The sequence below is a fragment of the Sorex fumeus genome, unplaced genomic scaffold (assembly GCF_029834395.1).
Source record: "Sorex fumeus unplaced genomic scaffold, SorFum_2.1 ptg000003l, whole genome shotgun sequence".
NCBI classification, from domain to species: domain Eukaryota; kingdom Metazoa; phylum Chordata; class Mammalia; order Eulipotyphla; family Soricidae; genus Sorex; species Sorex fumeus.
In genome coordinates, this window is record NW_026606060.1 from 58851514 (window position 1) to 58872896 (window position 21383).

At 36.3% G+C, this 21383-nt stretch overlaps 1 protein-coding gene across 1 annotated transcript; it reads right to left on the bottom strand.

The window, feature by feature from the left end:
- Window positions 1–2991: 2991 nt before the first annotated feature.
- Window positions 2992–12018, bottom strand: LOC130024287 (C-type lectin domain family 1 member B-like). The gene is made up of 8 exons (XM_056114994.1): window positions 11985–12018; window positions 11484–11618; window positions 9114–9209; window positions 8164–8283; window positions 6706–6777; window positions 6426–6577; window positions 4197–4303; window positions 2992–3112 (listed from the first exon to the last, which is right to left on the bottom strand). Exons 1-8 carry the CDS (start codon window positions 12016–12018, stop codon window positions 2992–2994), a joined length of 837 nt encoding a protein of 278 aa, XP_055970969.1.
- Window positions 12019–21383: the final 9365 nt, after the last annotated feature.

The window sequence follows — 21383 nt, forward strand, 5'->3', positions numbered from 1 at the left end:
ACAATTTGTGTTTTCATGCAAGAACTCAGCTTACTCAGAACCTTTATAGTATACATTCGAAGTATACATTTCATATGCTAGTGCTTAGGGCGGGTTGGAGCAATAGCACAGCAGGAGGGCGTTTGCCTTGCACGCAGCCAACATGGCCCACCCGAGTTCAATTCCTCCGCCCCTCTCAGAGAGCCCGGCAAGCTACCGAGAGTATCTCGCCCGCACAGCAGAGCCTGGCAAGCTCCCTATGATGTATTCGATATGCCAGACACAGTAACAACAAAGTCTCCAATGGAAACGTTACTGGGCCCGCTCGAGCAAATCGATGAACAACGGGAGGACAGTGACAGTGACAGTGCTTAGGGCTGCTCTGGGGTGCTTACCAGTATTGGCAGTTTCTTGATCAATCATGCCTCCTTCTGCAATACCTTCCAAGTCATCCACTTTTAGTTTTTACCATGGTATATAAGTAACTCCAAGATCCACATCCCAGAACTGTTTTTATTCTGTTTTGACATCTTTGTTTAAAGCCCACGCAATCTTAATAATATTAAATTTCCTACCCTGGCACCGAGATGGGCCTGGCCAAAGTGTCTAATGCTGACCTGTAAGTTAAGAGCTTGGTCATGAACAAATGATGTCATGATCCAAAAAGTAATAACTAGGTTTGAACCCTACTAGAGTTAGGAAATATTAATCTGGCCATCTGGCCTGAGCTCTGTAGTCTAAGTCTGTGAGAAAATGTTCCCGGGAGAGCTGCCCTATAAGCCTCAATGTATCTCTTACTGTGTCCATACAAAAATAACTCATATTAAGAAGGTGATAACCTTAAATCCTTAGATCTTAATTAATCTTAATTAAACTTAGATTAAATTTTCCTAACCTAGCAGGGTCCAAATCTAGTTATTACTTTTTGGATCATGACAGCGTTTGTCCATGACCAAGCTCTTAACTAATAGTTAATCATTAGGCACTTTGGTCAGGCCCATCTCGGTGCCAGGGTAGCACATAGCTTACCACTTGCCCTGGGTCCATCCAGTCCCTCATCAGGACCCTGCCTTTTGGGTGCTAGGAAGTAAGGTAAGCTGAGGCTTAGGTCAAGAGAACAGATGCCCAGGAGGGAAGGATCATTTAGAATCAAATGACCCCCACATTACAGAAGCATAGCATTTACTACTGTCTTGCTGTGCCCATATAAAAAGGACATTGCTCTAAACTAACTATGTAAGGGACTTAAGGAAGAAGAGGAAAACAATATTTATACGTCAACAGAGCACAAAGAAAGAAGTTACAAACAAACACAGAGGAATGAGAGCACTGTGATGGGAGCTACCCAATAAATCTAAACTACCTGAGGCTATGAAGGAAGGACAAAACGATGTTATCCTATAAGAAGGAAAGAAAGAAAGAAAGAAAGAAAGAAAGAAAGAAAGAAAGAAAGAAAGGAAGGAAGAAAGGAAGGAAGAAAGAAAGGAGTAGGACTATTAAGACACATTTATTTTATTTTATTTTCGTTTTGAAGACCACATCCAGTGATGCTCAGGGCTTGCTCCTAGCTCTTCACTAAAGGATCACTTTTTTCCTTCAGGGACCATATGGGAAGCTAGGGATAAAAACCTGGTAGGTTAAATGCCCTGTTCATGTACTATCACTCTGGCACTAGTAAGACATATTTAAAAGACTCTCTGTACTTGTAAAAATCAAATTTAAACGACCAATTAATTTTATTATAATTTTTTCCATTTCCATTGTTTCTATGTTAATTATAAGCATGGATAATAAAGTGTAATTTTATAAATTAGAAGGGTTTGAACATTCTGTTCTCACAAAAATAATTGAATTCTGTTTTTACAGCATACAGTTTGAATATTTCACAAATGTACCAAATTTGTTCTATCTTTAATATAATGTTTTTAAACTTCCCTCTCTCCTGTAACACTTGAGCGGACCCATTAACCAACTTGTGTACAACAATATCACTGCACTTGAACAAAATATCTTAATCAAATTGATTTAAAAATAACATTCATCTATTTCATTTGCTTTTAATCAGAAATTTACTGATTTCTAAGTATTTCTTGCTAGGCAATAGTGTGTAGGCCAGCTAAAATACATCTTGAGGGCTTGAGAGATAGTACAGTGGGTGTTCTTTAATCTTGAACACAGCCATCTGGAGTTCAATTCCTGGCATCTCTAATGGTCCCCTGAGCATTGCTAGGAGTGATTCCTGAGAAAATAACCAGAAACAAATCCTGAGCATCTCTGAGTGAGAAGCAAATCCTGAGGCTCTCAAGTGTAAACCCAAAACCAATAAAAAAATAAATAAATAAAATATAACTTGACTCCAATCAATTCAGTAAAGTTTCCTTCTGCCATGAAACTAATATCTCTCTTTTTCATCTCTATACCACATTCTTTGTTTTTCTCACTGTCCCAACATTAATCCTAGATCACTCCTCCTCTCAGTCACAGCAATTGAGATTGTTATTCACCACCAATTTAATCATATTAAATTTCTGATGGTATATGTAACTTAGAGGTAGAGTTCTTGCTTTCTATATACCAAATAAGAAATATTCCACCTATATAAAAACAGATATACTCAGAGACTTAAGATCAGCAAAAGAAAAGCTTTAATAACTATTGGCTACAGTCTTGCAAGATCCCACCAGCATATAGAAACAAAGGTTCCTTGCCATGTATATAATGTTATCTGTTATAAAGGCTGTCCTTTGTCATATAATCTTATTTTATATAATTTTTTCATAGTATAATAATTATGAAAAAAGTATTGAAATATAATAGAAGTCTAAAGAATGTAAATAGTTCTGGTAAATTATACTTTTGTTAGCACAGTTATATGATTTTTACAAAGTCAAAGGGACCCTAATGTTCAGTTCTCTGGACATTCCTGATATGTTTCTTCTGTTATTCTATCCTCTGCATGCCTCCTTCTGTCATATCATTGTCACCTTCTGAGAGTGTGTCATGTATAAGATCTTATCTGAGTTTCATCTCGCACATACAGGAATGGGACCTGTTGCAGTCATCAGTACCAATTTGGTCCTCAAATGTGTATACACAGTTCTTCTCAAATTCCACTTTCGGCTCTGGTAAATGCCTGAGAATATTAGAAAATACAAGTCACAAACACACTCATTTTACTAAAATTTAACATCATTACTAAAAACTTATTTTATGCTTTGCCACATGCTGTGGATGAAAGCATGTGAATAAAGGCACTTTTCTAAGGAATCCATAGAAGGAATAGAGAAATTGAAATATGAAACAATACTAAATATATAGTCTGTGATAAATGATACAAAAGAAGAAAGACAAAGTTCATCTCTTATGAGGGGAAGACAATGGGTTGACTTAAAGCTCTTAAAAATAGCAAAAAAGAAAGCACTCGGGGTATTATGTGTAAGCTTGGTTGGAAAGCTCTAAGTCATTTGACTCTGCTTGCATAGTTATGTGGCATATAAATATTTTGCCTTCAAATATATCACATTAAACCAAAAAGAAAAATGTTGCATATAGAGATATTCTATATATACATATCTTTATATGCATTTTAATTAGTCAATTGTCAGAGAACTGTTTAAATAAATCTTTGCTCTCTGATTTTATGTCATTTACCAAAACTATGGTATTTAAATAATTTTGCCTTTTAATATGCCACTTAATATTTCATATATTTGTATAACTGTTTTGTGTGTAAACATACCTAAATATTCTCCTGAACTATTATTACATGTAATTACATAATAATAGTTCAGTATGTAATAATATGTAATATGATGTAATATAATATATATAATATGTAATATAATGTGTAATATAATATAATATGTAATAATATGTAATAATAATAGTTCAGTATGTAATAATATGTAATAATAGTTCATGTAATTATGTGAAAATATTTTTAGGGTTCATTTTTAGGGTTCAATTTTAAATAAGGGATTTTTAATTTTTTTCCAAAATTTTATTTTATTAAATCACTGTGAGTTACAAAGTCATTCATAGTTGAATTTTTGACGTGCAATGGTTTATTACTAATCCCTCCACCAATATTAATTTCCCTCTACTGGTATTCCCAGATTCCTTTTCCCCCCTTACCTCCATCCCAATTTGTTCCAATCCTTTAAGCAAAGACTTTTGAGTAAAAAAAATAAGGATTTGACTCTTTACTAGAAACTTACAAGCTTGGAGAGGGTGAGGATTCATTGTCCCACCTCCATTCCCAGATTTCTTTCCTATAAGATAGGCCAACCCAAGTATGGCTCACGGCAAGTAGATTCATGATTATCTGCAAGGAACAAAGTTACACAAAACCATTAATACAAAAGTCTATTTGTGTCTAGTGAGAAGTTTAAAAATCAGAAAAAATTAAACTACTACAATTGAAATTTTATTTTAATTTAAAATTAAAATATTTTTATTTGTAAAAAATTTAAAAAATTTACAGTTAAAAAACTACTGAAACTATTTCAGTACTACATTTTACATTTCTCTTACTATAAATTAAATACAAAGAAAAAGAAGCTATTAAAAATGTCTATATCCAAGAAAATATTGAAATATGGATTATATCAAAATCACTTTTATTATGTATTTGATACTGTGCTTATTCCTGAAATTTGGGATACCTTATGAATCTAAAATATGGGGAAATAATATCCTGATTTATTTAGAGAGATAGCGTAGGGGTGAAGCACTTGCATTGTCTATGGCTAGTTTTAAATCCCTGCAAGACCAGGAGAGACCTTTGTGCATAACCAGGAATAAGCCCAGAGCCCTACAGAGTGTGGCCCACAAACAAGCAAGCAAGCAAGCAAGAAAGAGAAAAAGAAAGATAAAAAGAAAGAAAGAAAGAAAGAAAGAAAGAAAGAAAGAAAGAAAGAAAGAAAGAGAGAGGGAAGGAAGGAAGGAAGGAAGGAAGGAAGGAAGGAAGGAAGGAAGGAAAGAAGGAAGGAAGGGAGGGAGGGAGGGAGGGAGGGAGGGAGGGAGGGAGGGAGGGAAGAAAGAGAGAGAAAGAAAGAAAGAAAGAAAGAAAGAAAGAAAGAAAGAAAGAAAGAGAAAGAAAGAGAAAGAGAGAAAGAAGAAAGAAAGAAAGAAAGAAAGAAAGAAAGAAAGAAAGAAAGAAAGAAAGAAAGAAAGAAAGAAAGAAAGAGAGAGAAGGAAGGAGGGAGGGAGGGAGGAAAGAGAAAGAAAGAAAGAAAGAAAGAAAGAAAGAAAGAAAGAAAGAAAGAAAGAAAGAAAGAAAGAAAGAAAGAAAGAAAGAAAGAAAGAAGAAGAAAAACTGATTTGTGAGGATTCGGGCAAGAAAGAATTAAGCAATATATATAGAAGTGTTGCAGTATACCAGAAAGTAGCACATGATGCTATAAAAGCTAGATAGGGACTCTGCTGTGACTCGGTGACTCTTGTGACTCAGTGGTGGAGCCCCTGCCTGCGGGCATGAGGCTGTCAGTGGCATCCAGGCCTTAAGGTCATCTCTGTGTGTACTCTAAGAGTCACTGTCAAAGGGACCCACGGTGAGCTCCGCAACCAAGTGTGGAAGCACCACGATGAAGTATGTGTGAGTCCTGGAAATTACAGCAAAGGGAAATGAATGGAAGAATCACACATGCAAACATACAAATAGAATCACATGAGCAGAATGACTCAGGGGAGTAGTGGAAAGACACTGAGACACAGATTGCAACTTCTTTTAAAGGACCACACCTAGGGGTGCGCAGTGCTTACGTTTGAATATATGCTTAGGGGTCACTTCTGGTGGTACTCATCATGTACAGTGCTGGGAATCGAAGCAGGAAGGGACATGTACAAAGCAAGCACTTGAACCAGTGTGCTATCTCTCTGGATCTTGAATTGTGATTTTTAAATAGAGTCTTCTGAGGGGGTTTCCTTTAAAAAGTGATAACTGTGTTTATACACAAAACAAACAGTTTGGAGTAATAAGAGAGAAGATAAGGTATTTGAGAGAAGAACATTGCAGGCAAGATGAGTAGAACCAGCATTGCTATTGGAAAGACATGCCTGGTGGGTGATGAAAAAGAAAAGGCTACCAAAATGGAATCCATTCAGGAATGATTAGTAAAGATTGAAGCAAGAGATTGAAAGGGAAGGAGAACCAATGGTTGGTGGTAGAGTGATGTTAGTGTTTTGGTAGTGGGATTGGTGGGGTAATGTTTACTTTAAAGAGGTGTGAACTTGCAACCCTAAAACATCAGAAGTCAAATAAACCAATGCTACCTCAATAAAAGCTTAAAATAAGTAAGTAAATAAGTAAATACAAAAGTAACAATAATATCATTGTGAAAGTGGCCTTTCCTCTGGTTTTCAAGTAGCTCAAGAGCCTTTCCTTTGGATGGAATCTTCTCTTATGTCTATATCTCAGAAGAAATAAAGAAGAAGTACGATCTCACAGTTAATTTGCTTCTTTCTGTTCTTAAAAATTCAGCATCCAAAGAGACACAAAGATCCGAACAGTTTAACCAAGGAACCGTTCTCTGGGTTTTGAAGTAGCAGAAGCCTCTGTGTTGTACCCAGGGATGCTGAGGAGGGTTGCATCTGGCTTCTGGAAAGAAAGTGTACGTAATTCAGTCTTTAGAAATTCATAAGCAAGGTCTGATCACGCCAAGAAAGGTGATGACGCCTATTATTTTCAACAATTATCAGGTCAGAACTTTCTCACTTCCAAATTACCTTGCCTCGTCTCTGATTCATGTAAAGATTCAATGAGATACTCATTCTGGTTTCCAAGTGACTTCAGCATTTCTATAGGGGATAACAGGTAATTAGAAGAAAACATGCATTACAACATAATTTTTAGAAATGTCATCAGATGATATAAATCAAGTAACAAAAAACACAAATAATCTTTATCTCGCTTCCTTTTCTGCTTTGTTAATTTCTTCACTGACTGAAACATTTGATGGTTTAGGAGACAATGGGTATTTTTCAAGAAGCTAACAATACAGCTCCAATATGACAAAATTATACTACTTGACATCCACTCCCAAATGCTAAATCATGAATCGCAAATGACATAATGCACATGAATGTTCATTTTTTCACTTAGTTTAATAACCAAGATACAGGGAGAAAAGTCAAAAAACAGTTCATAAATGTCCAATGATGGATAAAGAAGTTGTGTTTTGTATATAATGGAATAGTATATAAATAAAAAGACAAATATTGCAGTTTTCTGAAATTTGGATAGTACTAGAGAATAAAGTCAGGGAGAGAAGGACAAATACCAGATGATCTCACTCATCGCTGGTATAAAAAGTAGCGAATAATACTTCAAATCATGATAAATAGTTGCCCTTGGTTTACAGAGCTATGAATGCCAATTCTGGGTGGAAATGGCTGGCAGGGGTGGCGAAATGGACTGGATATAACATTGTTAGAAATTCTTAGGCTATTTGCTGGGATGAGGTCAGGTAAGTGTGCACACTCAAGATTATAAGAATTAACACTATTGCAAACATGTGACCCAAACAAAATCCAACTTTTCTAAAAGTACTTTGCTAAGGCAATGGGGGCCAGCTGAGAGGAGAGAAAAGGAGCTTGCACACATCCCTATTGAACAATTTAACACCTGGGTTTCTTCTTCTTATTACTAATTATAATAAATAATATATTTTTCTCTAAACCTCCCAAGGACAGGGCTCAGACTTTCTTAGTGTCACTGTGTCTGACAGCGTCAGAAAGTGTCTGACAACAGATTGTTGAAGAAGAGTGGATAAGTAAGTAAATTAATTAGCATAGAAGTCCCTGTTTAATAAATGTGGAATTTCCCTCCATTTCAGAAGGTGCTATGAGAACAAAAGATGGAAAAATCTATCAAAACTGCCCTGCAAGGGGCCAGAACAAGAGTACACTTGCCTTGCATGTGGCTTACATGGGTTTGAATTAGCCAGGACTGTTCCCTGAGCACAGAATCAGGAGTAAGCTCTGAGCACCACTAGGTTTGGCCCACCCAAACAAACATACAAACAAATAAAAAAAATCTTCCCTGTGAGAGTGGGGGGAATAAAAAAAAAAACTTCCCTGATGCTATTTAAAGGGCTGCCTAATGCACTACATAACCACTTTAGGGCAGCAACAAGAAAAATAATTTAACATTCTGCAAAATACTTTATTCTCATTCAATATTACCTTTATTTTCATTAAAAGCTTTTTGGAACTCATGAGATTTTATTACATTATTTTGGAAAAATTCCATCCATTGATTAAAGTTCTTCATCTTGTTCTCGGATTCCTGAACACTTTGAAAGTCTAAGAATAGGAATTGAAAAAATATAAAACACAGACTCAGTAATGAAATATTTTGTTAAACTATAAGGTCTAATATCATGTTTCCTTAGTAAGGTTCACTTGTAAATGTTTTCAAAACCTATAAAAAGATGTTTGACTATTTTATTTATTCACTATTATTTCCAAAGCCTGTGTCTAAATCTAAAATGTTTTAATTCCTTATGACATATGACGTGCCATATGAATAGAATTGTATTATAATTCAATTCAATAAGGGAAATTATAAAATGTATATCGAATAAAATTTTTAACACAAGACTAATTTAATTCTTTTAATTTTAGTTTTTGCTCAATATGATAAAATTTTGCATTTTAAACCATCATCGGTGAGAAATATGATAGTCAAATCATCTGCTGCAAATAATTTTAGTGACAAAAATTCTGTTCATCCACTTTGTATTGCTGAAGACATGTATGATATGAACAAATCATGAAAGAAATTACATTTTACTTTCAAAGTAAAGGTAGCATATAATCCATTGAGGTAATTTCTTACAAAAAAGCCACAGATTTTACAATAATAATCTTAATCAACCATTACTGTCGACATCTTCTGAGGAGATTATAATCATATAGCTTCTTTGGAAAAACTATGAAGTTATTGAAAACTCACAGGATCAATTTCATCCACACAGTACAATGTTGTAATACTTTCACATTATTTTTCCCCTGTTCCCTGTTAAGTATGGTAACAAAACATTTACTAAGGACTATTATCTGAAATGTCTTAAAGAAATATGATAACATAATTAATGTCTATTAATTCTCACCCCATAACTAATCAGACTTACACTGAAAAGCAAAGAATCCGCTCATCAAGAGGAGCACGCTGAAGATTCCCAGGATCACAGGAATTGTTCCATATAGACAGGTGGGAAAAGGGGGGGCTAAGAAACAGAATTAATGGTAATCAGAAATAACGTGGACTCCTGTCATGGAAAGATTCATGTCATTATTTCCCATTTTCTGATCTTAAAATGTCCTCAACTTTCTGAAAAACAGCATCCAATGTGTTGATTTCGGTAAGCTATTAGCTAAATGAGAAAAACTCTATTGAAGAGGATGTGCAAAAAAACAGTTAACACAGCAGTAGTGGCTATTCTCTGAAACCTGTTTTGTTTTCCCATTGGCCTTGGTTGACCTGGATTTTACAAGCACTCCCATCCCAGTTGTCGGTAGGTTCACAGTAATACATGACTTTCTCTGTTGAAACTCTGCATACAATTGTTGAAACATTGCTACTTTTCTGGAGGTCTGGAATTTCTCGCATGCCATTCAGATAGCCTATATGGTCTGTCACCAATAAGGGCTTAGAACACTGATTCTCCAGTAACTGCCCCTAGTGCAAACTAATTTGATTTGTGGGGTCCCAACATATTGCTGAGTGGAACTGCAGAACCATGGAAGTCTACAGGAAGATGAGATTTGAACTCTGGAGTCTGGGTTGCCTTATACTCCACTTCTTGAACATTTTCCTTCTTTGATTATATTTGACATTCTTTCATTATCCCAAATCTTAGTGATAGGTACAATGACACACAGTATCCTATGAACTACCATTGAATCTTCAAACTCAAGTGTGTTCTTAGAGATGTCAGCCCAGATAAAATCTTCACTTATAGGTATTATAAAATATACTTCGATATTCATCTTAAACTTTCAGGTCAGATTAAATTATTCTTTTTAATATGATCAGGTGGAGCATATGTTAAATTATTTCAAATATATGTAATTGGGCCATAGAGAGCTCTCAAAGGATATGCTTTTCATGCAGTAGACCCAGGTTCATTCCCTGGAATCACATGGTCTCCTGAGCACTGCTAGGAACCCCTGAGCATCCAAACATCACCAAGTGTGCCTCCAAACAGCAATTAAAAATAATGAATATATTCAATAATTAAAATAGAGTAAATTTGATAAATAATAGTATATCTCTCTCATAAAGAATCACAGTAGGGCCAGAGAAATGGTACAGGAGTTAAGGTGCTTGCCTTACATGTGGCTGACCCAGGTTCAATCCCTGGCATTATATATGGTTGACTGAGCACTACCAGGAGTGATCCCCAAACATAGAGCCAGGAGTAATCTCTGAGCAAATCTGGACCTTGTTCAGAAACCAAAAAACAAATTTAAAAAGTGGAATTACAGTAAATCTTAGGGAATATTTGACCTATATTAAACTGGGTTTAGATCAAGCAATATCAGTAATTTGTCGACTGTCAGAAAAATAATATGCTGTATCTCCATACTTAGTGACTAGGGATAATGTTATTTCCCACTAAAATAAATGTACAGACTGAAATGTAAGAAAGGTATTTCCTTATAGCTCAGAAGAATTGTGGTTCTGAAACAAGATGAAAAACTGCTATCAAAGAATTTTTTTATAGCCCTAAGGTCCCAATGATTGGTTTGACTTTTTAATAGTAGAATTTGGGCTTATCAAACAGAGGCAATTTTATCCCCTAATGAGGTCACCCACAAATATCTTGCTGTCTCAGCTGAGGGGTAGGTTTTACTGGCATACAGTTAGTAGGATACAAAAATGATTCTGAATAACCTATAGTCACTGAACAATACCCAACAACAAAGAGTTACTTATTCCAAAATGTCAATACTCTGAAATTGAGAAGTCCCATTGCACTAAATGATGTCAATTTCAACTATGATCAAAAAATGACAATCATGAGAGGATTAGTTTTGCAAATTGATTTCTTAGTTGCACATGAAAAACATGCAAACACTTTCCATGACCTTATCATTAAATTTGGTTCTTAAGATATTAAATTTTCAAAGCATCTCAGTGAGAAAATGTTTTATTTTCATTCTATGTATTTTGAATTTTGAAAAAATCTCTATATAGTGTCTAAGTTTAAAACTACTCAAATTAGTGGCACTAAGCTAGAACTTCAGGGTCCGGGCATGTGAAAAGGGTAACAGAGAGAAGAGATTTGACTAGGGACTGGAGTGATAACACAGCAGGTACGGCATTTGCCTTGCACGCGGCCCACCTGGGTTTGATTCCCAGCACCCCATATGGTCCCCCGAGCACCCGCAGGGGTAATTCCTGAGTGCAGAGCCAGGAGTAACCTCTGTGCATCGCCGGGTGTGCCCACCCCAAAAAAGAGATATGAATGAAAATGGGTCTGTAGTATATACTTTACCTTTCTTGTTGGTGTGCTCAGGAATTTGGTCCCATTCATCCTCCTGAGGAGAATCTGGAGGAGGAGGAGGAGGGAGGGCTAGCGATGCTTCTGGCTCCACAGCAAGAATTGTCTCTGTTTCCTCTGTGATTTCTTCTATCATAGGAAATATAATTAGTTTATAACCTTATAAAGTAAGTGAGATTGAAACTGAAAAGCATTTATAGTATTTCAAAGATGCTAGAAATGCAAATATAATAATTAAATTAAAGACATTCAAATCACATTTTTACCCCACACCTTATCTAGGTCTCCCAAAAAGTACAGCGAGATTGGATCCAGTCAATAAATAGACAGTTAATTATTTCCTGATTTACATTCAAAAGCATTTGTTCAGGCATAGTTAGGAAATTGTCAATGAAGGATAAGACATTTATATCCCAGTGGGAATTATAACCAGCATTGAAAAAAGTTTCATGCTTATAAACATAGCAAAGAGAACTTGAAATAAATAATAAATACCTGTTGGCTGTTCAGAGTCTGAAGCATTTGACATTATGGAGCCTTCTGGATGTTCTCTTTGTCCCAATGGTGAGTGAGAGCCCTCAAAGGTACTCGTAGGTGAATGAAGATATATTTCCACCACTATTCTCTACAGTTAAACAGAAGTTCAAGTGTAGCCTCCGCTGGGGCAGCTGTATACAGCAGTATGACACCCACTTACTTTGGTTAAAACCACAAAGGAAATGTTGATCCATAACTGGATATATCTCTAGTGCATTTGTAAAAATAAAAGTTGCCCTTATTTAATTCAGATATACACAGCATGTCCTGTCATGGCACCTGGTTATTAGAGGTAATATTTTATGATTCTGGAAATAAATTAGGAAAATTCACGTCTATAAAATAAATTAATAATAATTTAGTCATCTACAATAAAATTTCTCTTGAGACTTGAATATGTACTGAAGAAAAGTTAAGCTATATGAAAACTAAAGGACTAGGCCACCAGAAGAACAAGGTCAATAAATAAAAAAATAACCGAAGGTCAGTTAATAGAAGGTAGCTTTATGTGATAGCCTATAAGAAATCGCATTTGATGGCAAGGAAGCATATAAAATCTATATATTTTCAGATACAAACTAGTTGACTAAGTCTATTTATTACAATCCCACCCTAGATATTTATCAGCAGGAAGCAAGCTAAAGCAAGCTATTCATGAAGTGTGTCTTTTTCTATTTCTTTTGCTCACATGAATAAAACTTGTTATTTATGGTGCTTATAAATAGATATCATGCATAAATAAAATTAGACATTCAAACTCTTTCTCTTGAGGTTATAACCTCATAGAAACCAATGTGTACTTAAGTAAATTTGGTTTAAACCATACAGGAAGTTTATATATAGTCAGCTGTCATTAATGTTCCATCTATCCATGCCTGGTAAGAAAACAGACAGTTTTGCAAGTAATCTTAAAACTGTTGATAGCCATTAGTATTTGAAAGGCAAGAATGAATGACTGAAAAGAAATTGTAATGTTACTCTTTTCTCAAATATCTCAGTAAATTTCAGGATAGAAAGTTCAGGAGTATATTTTGGTATTCAACATATCTTTATTTTAAAACTTCCCTAGTATCGAATTTCTGCTTGTATTGTAGTATATTTTAATTTTGCATATATTCTGACTCTAAGTTTAATTTGAGTATACTGTGTTAAAATGCAACAAGTTAAAAATCATATTTAGAAAGATAAGAATGGTACTGATCATTAATGTTTGAATATTACAGATACTAAATATATATTAACATATGATATAGAAATATTCATTATTCAAATTTTGAATAATATGGCCCTTCAATATGGACCTTGTTGTGTGATTTATACTTCTTCACTAGTATAAGAGGGTATTTTAATTTTTAGAAAATTATACTGATAATTTAATTATACTGATAATTATACTGATAAATAAGACAATTAAAATGATGATTGCTTAATATAAACGAAAAACCACTGTACATATCTTTAGAAATTCTGTTATTGTAACCACACTTTACTTCTCATAGAAGATTTATAGCTTTTAATGATTATTTGGTTTGGTTCGGTTTGGGCTTACTTCTGGCTCTGCTCTTGGGGATTACTCCTGGCAGACTCAGGGGTCCATATGGTAAGGCGGGGACTGAGCCCCAAGTTCAAAACTGAGTTGTCAACGTGCAGGAAAATCATCCTACCTGCTGTTCCATATAGCTTTGGCCAGCTTTAATTTATTATTTTTATGTAAATTTTTGTTATGCCTCTTCATCTGACATATGCCAAAGTGGAACTGAAAAAAACATAATAACTCTTGAACTTAAGTGTGGGCAGTCCTTCCACAGAAACTTAACTTTAAATTAAATTAACTTTTCTTTCCCAATGAGAACTATAGTGAAGCTAAATTTGATTAATGGTCATTCATTTTGAAACTTTTCAGGATGACTGGAAATCTTGCATTTTCCTGGGATGCATTCTTTGATCATTTAATAATTATGATATCCTACTTCAATAAAAGATTTTTCAGCATCCAAATTATACCACTTTCTTACTTTTCACAAAAATAAAATGCTGATAAAATGAAATTAAGACAAAGCATTTTGTGCAATTTCAATACATTACAGCATTTGTAGAATTATATACAAATTAAATATTTTAAAGGGTTTTTTTAAACAGTATAGATTTATTAAAAACAAGTGAGAACAAAGATGGTTATTTCTCACGTGTTTCTACATGACCATTATTATGTGTGGCTTTATCATACCCATGCCAATTAAGAGCAAAGACTGTAATTGTGGGTGACCAGAATCGCTTCACTGTAGGGAGTTCAACAGAATAGATTTTCCTGCTGATCCAGAAACCTAGGCATGATTTGAACATGTTTTCCTCAAATTTTAATTAATAAAATGCCAAGTATAAGAACCTCCAACTATCTTGTATGGCAATCTAATTCAATAAAAGTAGAGGCCCTCCCGTTGATCATCGATTTGCTCGAGCGGGCCCAGTAACGTCTCCATTGGAGACTTTGTTGTTACTGTGTCTGGCATATCGAATACTCTCGGTAGCTTGCCGGGCTCTCCGAGAGGGTAATCCATAAAATATGAAACAGCAAAGGAAATCGAGATAACACTTATTAAATGGTAACAGAAAGAAAATGCTGGCACCTAGCAGTAGGTTTGTTCTCTGCATCTCATTCTTGCTTCCAGGACTGATCCGAGTTTCTTTGTCCTGCAGGGCATGACATAATCAGCCTTTGCTGGAAAGGACCTCACTGAGTGAATCCCCTGGGCCTGCTTTCCCTAGGGCAATTCCAAGGCCAGGATTTCCTTCTGTTTTCAAATCACACTGGGCTGTGCTCAAGGCCAATTCCTGGCTTGCCTTTAGGGATCACTCTGAGAACTGCTGGTATTTTGTTCTTAATCTAATATTATAATTCCCCCCTTATTCACTTATCCCTGTTATCCCCCACTGGGGTCTGGGTTTGGGAAACAGCTGAATTCCACTGTAAAAGATATCTAAAGCATCCCACTGAGGTCTGGGTTTGGGAAAGAGAACTGAATTCACTGTAAAAGATACCTAAAGCATCAACATTGACATCATTCAAACTCTGCTTCTGTTAGGGAAGTTCCAAGGAACTGAAACTGCAGGCCAAGGTGAATGGAAGAAAATGGAGTTGATTTTGTTTATTCCAGCAAACTAAGGGTTCAGGTCACCTTGGCAACTCTGGGCCCCCAACCAAGGGTCCACTTGTGTCTCTGTAGGGCCCAGCCTCCACTGATGCCAGGAAGATCTTCTAGGCGTAGGCCTCAATTCTTGCAGCTTCAGTGTTATTGGATTTATAATTTCTCAGAAATTCCATTGCCATGAGTCCTCTCCTATCTACCAGCCTGCCTCAATTCTATAACCTTCACATCTTTACATATTATACAAAACATAAAGGGCTTCAGGATTCTCTTAGATAATATTACAGTTAAGAGTTCTGTATCTAATCCTTCTGGGATCAACCAGTGTATCTTAAATTACATCCATGAATCTGTTGTGTGGATTCTGCTTTGTAAATTAGTTAACAGGACATGCAGATTTGTAGAGAGATTTACAAAATCAAAGATAAAATGAGCAAGTGGAGTGAGGCAGAGAGAATGTAGGCTAATTCACAGAGTATTTTATTGAACAAAAAACCTATTTTACAGCCTTGGGAAGGAAAGAAAAGAGATGACAATACTGGGAGAGGAAGCCTCAGCTACTCTTGCCACCAGCTGCATTTTAGCTGTCTCCATCTTACATTTCAAGTATTCCCACAAATTTCTAGGCTCCCTTTGAGACTAAGAAAATTTAAGTTACTAGTTTCCCAAGGCTGTAAAATTCTGCCTCAGGCCTTAGTCTCATTGGAAACCAAGAGATAAAAGGCAATCTTCAGGCAAATGTCCAAACAGATAACTTAAAAGGGTTTGAATAGACAGCCCAACATCTTGAGTGGAATTGCAAAATACGGAGATGTTAGTCTTGCACTAATAAGGAAAAGCAGCTTAGACAAATAAGCTGGCTGTGAGGGTACCGGTGCCTCCAAGGAAGAGCATCTGTACATGTGAACAGATGTTTTGTTCCCAGTTTCCCAAGTTTTGTCCCATACACTAAGTGAGATCCTAACCGCACTGCCATGTGTTTCCCCATGGCCCACAGAGTAGAGTATGGACTTCCAGAGCACTGCAACTCTATGGGTGTGTGCAACACAACCAAGTGTGAGGCCTTTCTGTGTGACAAGGGAAGGAGTGAAGAACATGTGAAGAGAATGTCCATCTTTATTGTGCAGTAAAATTAGTGAAAATGCAAAAAGAAAAATGAGCTAAAACTAATTTTAACTCATGTAAATTTAACTCATATCTAAAACTAAATTTAACTCATATCAAAGTTCAATGTTTTCCTTTATATGGAAAGTTTAAAAACTTAATATATAATGCACATATACTAAAACTAAGGTAATTCTGATTTTTGAAACCTCCCTAAATTACTGTACAAATATTATGTCAATATACTATAAATGATATGATCTGAAAATACTTTTCATGTGTTTTCACTGCGATTACCAACTTTAATACAAACTTTAATGTATAGATAGATGATGGGGCTGGAGCAATAGCATAGCGGTAAAGCGTTCGCTTTGCAGGCGGCCGGCCCTGCTGACCCAGGTTCAATTTCTCTGCCCCTCTCAGAGAGCCTGGAAAGCTACCAAGAGTATCTTGCCCGCACGGCAAAGCCTGGCAAGCTACCCATGATGTATTCGATATGCCAAACACAGTAACAACAAGTCTCACAATGGAGACATAACGGGGCCTGCAACAGCTGTCCATATATTTATTACATGAGCGATAGCACAGCAGTAGGGCGTTTGCCTTGCACGCAGCCAACATGGCCGACCCGAGTTTGATTCCTCCGCCCCTCTCGGAGAGCCCGGCAAGCTACCGAGAGTATCTCGCCTGCACGGCAGAGCCTGGCAAGCTCCCCGTGACGTATTCGATATGCCAGACACAGTAACAACAAAGTCTCCAATGGAGACGTTACTGGGCCCGCTCGAGCAAATCGATGAACAACAGGAGGGCCTTTACCTTTATCTTTACAGACAGAAAATTCAGGGAGGCAAGAATCTGCAAATTTCTTGCAAAAGTAGCAAATTTCCATGTGTTTTCAAATTTTTTCTTGAAACTTTTCAGAAATGAGTGAAAAATATGTGACATATACATAATAAAAATGACCTATATACAAAAAGAAGACAATACAGAAAAATGAGTAATTTATCTTTCCAATCCCTATTGAATTCTGATATTATTTTCTGTTTCTTTGTAAACATCTATTTAAAAATTTCATTGTAAATGTGCATAGCTAATATGCTTTCAAGAGTTTATTTAAAATAATTATCTTATGAATTTAGCATGGTAAGAAAAAATTCAGTTATATAGACCCCATTTATTTATAAAATATCCTAAAACGTCAATTCTCTTCATGAATTTTGATAACCTACAAGTTTTATGGGAGTGTGAATAGTGTGGTCACTGTGTCTGTTTCAATCTCCAGAGGAAGAAGAACAGCTAGTATATCATAAGTAAAATGTCTCTCCTTCAAATGCTAATCGGACAAAAAACTAAATTCAGTAAACAAAAAGATAATGTTAATACAGAAGACATGACTTGGTTGTTCTTCAATGGTTAAGCCAGTAAGTACATGATTTAACTAACTTGAGACAGAAGTCACTGTGCTAAGCAACTGAATCAACTTTAATATTTAAACTAGGCAAGTATGGGCAATGATGAATGATTTGTGTTGAGGCCTTGTCCCTTAACTCATGGCTTTTCTCTAAAAATGGATTTAAACATCTAAGTACAGTTTCTATTTAAAGCCCAAAACATTAGTGCCTGTTAAAGGGATTATATTTAGCAACAGTATTTGGGTAGTGGTGATGGTGGTATTTTTTAATGTGCAATGCTTGTATATTATGCAAATGGACAAGGCCCTTTATTTTACCCATTTGTCTGCTCTCTTAGAAAACCGCACGTTTCACAGAACTCAAGATGTAATTGGGTAAAATCTGAGATCAAATGTAAGTTGACTTCTCACCTCTTCACAAAGAGCTAAAAGATATTGAGGGTGTTGGGCCACAGGAGCAGGAAACACAAAGAATCCCAAAGAATCGTCTCTGTTCGGGTTCCCTCATCTATTCCATCTGATCGGTGGACATCTCTGTGGACCAGACTCCATTGGCTACAGAAATCCTACTACATCAACACAGGTATTATCAGTTATATAGAGCTGTCACTCTGCATATTTCATTGTTATCAATGCCGCTTACTGTGTGCGCAGAGCACTAAGAGCAGAATTTTAAAAAGAAAACTCAGTGAATTTAGTCTTAGTCATTTGGGTTTGAAAATTACTTTACAAGATAAATGATCTCCTCTCAGTTTTCCATTGAATATTGCATATGTACATTATCATAAAGTACAATAAATTTATTAGGAAATATTTCAATGTCTCTTGAGGTTGAGTTAGTATAATAATAATAATAGAGCAGAAGCTCATATGAATGAGAACATTCGATATGATTTTTTTGTATATAGCAGTGTTAGCACTTCATATTTACTTCTTGTTTATGATACATTGCTTATAAATTCTCTGCATGTTCCAGTTTGGTAAAGGAGTTTTAAAGGCAATCTAAATGTACTTTTGTACAATCATGTTTTCTAATTAGTAGTTATTTTCTTAGAGATTGTTAGTTATATGTAAATATCAACACACAGAGTTCTGTGCATTTTTAATCATAACAGTGGGTCATAATTCTCAAAGAAAACAAAATATGTAAAAATATAATATGACTACATATTGGTAAACTAGTGAATATATGCAGTTAAATATATCTATGTAATCAAATGCTACTTCAGATAAATGCATGCTTTATTATGAAATACTTATTTTATTAAACTTTTATCAATGTTTTATTTAAAATATTTAGAACAATTAATATTTATTCATTTGGGAGAGTGAGACATTCTCAGTTAGGTTGAGGACTGGCTCTGCTTCTGGCTTCTGGCAGAGCTCAGAGTGCATAAACCTGGTCTTCTGTGTGCAAGAAAACTGGCTTCCTTTCCCACTATACTATCTCTCTGTCCCAATCATTAATTGTAAGCAAAATAAGTGTTATAGGAGAATATAAGTATTATAAAGACCATAAATATTATAGTCTTTAGTCTATGGCTTTCAATATTATGAGCTTAATTCAATATACTATATAGGAATACAACCAAACCAATTTTCTTTTTTAACACCATAGGAGGAGGTGAGAATATTTTAAGAAAGTATAAAGGTAAAGGCCCTCCCGTTGATCGTCGATTTGCTCGAGCGGGCCCAGTAACGTCTCCATTGGAGACTTTGTTGTTACTGTGTCTGGCATATCGAATACTCTCGGTAGCTTGCCGGGCTCTCCGAGAGTATAGGAAACAAATTATCAAATCACGATCACGACCATCCTGTTATTCGTCAATTGCCTTGAGCAGGCCCCAGTAACGTCTCCTTCGTCCTAGCCCTGAGATTTTTAAAAAAGTGTCATATTCAAGGCTCTTTCAGAGTTAGGAGAATGAGACCCATCATTGTTACTGGTATTTGGCATATTGGGTACACCACGGGGAGTTTGTCAGACTCTGCCATGTGGGGAGGTTACATTCAGTAGCCTGCCAGTTTGTTCAAAGTAGGAATGGGATAATAAGATGTCATAATAAGATGTCTCTATGCTTGGAATATCACGTTTCACTCAAATGAGAGAACGAATCCGGAGTTCTGACATCCGTCGACGATCAAGGATCAGGGACGCTGTCTCATTTGCCAAGGTGTCGAAAATCAGATGGGCTGGTCACGTAATGAGATTTAAAGACGACCGTTGGACTAGAGCTGTTACTGATTGGATTCCACGGGATGTCAAGAGACCGCGTGGCTGCCCACCTACCAGATGGTCAGACTTCTTTGTCAAGATCATGAACAATCGGTTTGAGGCCCTTCATGTTCCCGGAGCGAAGAGATGCCATTGGGCTACACTAGCACGCGACAGGGACAAATGGAGACGTTACTGGCGCCCGCTCGAGCAAATCGACGACTAACGGGAAGTTAAGTGATAAGTGATTAAGTGAATAAGATGTCGCAGGGCCACGAATGCAGCTGGGTTTTATAGTCTCTGAGTCTTGGCCGCTGATGGGATTACACGGCGCCAGGGGGCCAGTTGGTGGGTGTGACCCCCACCTACTGGAATTTGGAGGATCTGAGTGGAGGATGCTCAGCCCCAATCCGAGCAGGCTTGGAGATCTCAGCCCCGGGACCTGCATGCCTTTGTTCCTCTGCCGGTACCTTCATGCATGTGGAGAGTGGTCTCAGCATGGTGGTGGCTGGTTCTGAAGGTCTTCGGCTGCCCGAGCCCTCCCCGGGGAGGTAAACTCAACCCGCTCCCCTCCGGGCAGTATTTGCCAGGCAGTCAAATATCTATTCCTACATGAGCTCGAACAAATGCTTCAGAATGTGCTCCCTGCTCCAGGAAAAGAATTCAGTTGCACATCACGAAGTCAGATGCCAGGGGAAGCCATTAACCTGGAACTACAGGAAATTATCAAATAATTAAAAAATACATTTAAATTAGTGAAAAATATTTTAGTATTGGCCACAGAGGAGAGATTTTAGAGTAATTCACTATGAAACACTAATTACCTTTATAGTTCAAGCAACTGATAAAGTTTTACTTGGTGTTTTTCTGAGTAAGAAGCATTTTTTTAAAGTTGATGTAATGTTACTAAGGAAGACTGTCTATATTTTGAAGTACATTTTTGCACCTCTTCAAAATCATACGTTACATATCATACCCACCAGCTAAGTAACAGTATCTCTCCGACTGGGCTTGGGGATAAGCAACTTTTAAGTGCAGCATAGGTATTTTATAGATAGCAGCACAGCTCCCCTTTCAAAGTTAAAATAAAACAATATTTTGGAGAATTCCAGGATGTAAGTGCAATGATAGTAACCCCAGAACCTATCTACAAGAGATGTTAATAATTGATCACTTTGAATATTTTATGCTTTACTGTTGCTTTTGTTGTGGTTACACACATTGAATTGTGCTCTCCGGGGTCACATACTATAGTTGCAGTGCTCTCACACTCCAGAGAACACACATTTGTGTTACTGGGGCATCATAAATAATAGTGTAACTGCCACCTTGCATATATGGCGGTTCTGGGAATGAAACTAAAGACTCCTGCCTGCAAGGCAACCTGACAACTGAGTTACAGTCCTGTGTCCTAACATCATTTAGAAATAAGAAGAAAATAGGAAGCAAAAACTTTTTATGGAATAAAACTGGAAAAAATAAAA

Coding starts and splice junctions, on each gene's coding strand:
- LOC130024287 (XM_056114994.1), bottom strand. CDS start 12,018: ATGTCAAATGCTTCAGACTCTGAACAGCCAACAG. Junction 11,619..11,984: donor AGACTCTGAACAGCCAACAG/GTATTTATTATT, acceptor TTCCTATGATAG/AAGAAATCACAGAGGAAACA. Junction 3,113..4,196: donor TCCTCACCCTCTCCAAGCTT/GTAAGTTTCTAG, acceptor TAATATTCTCAG/GCATTTACCAGAGCCGAAAG.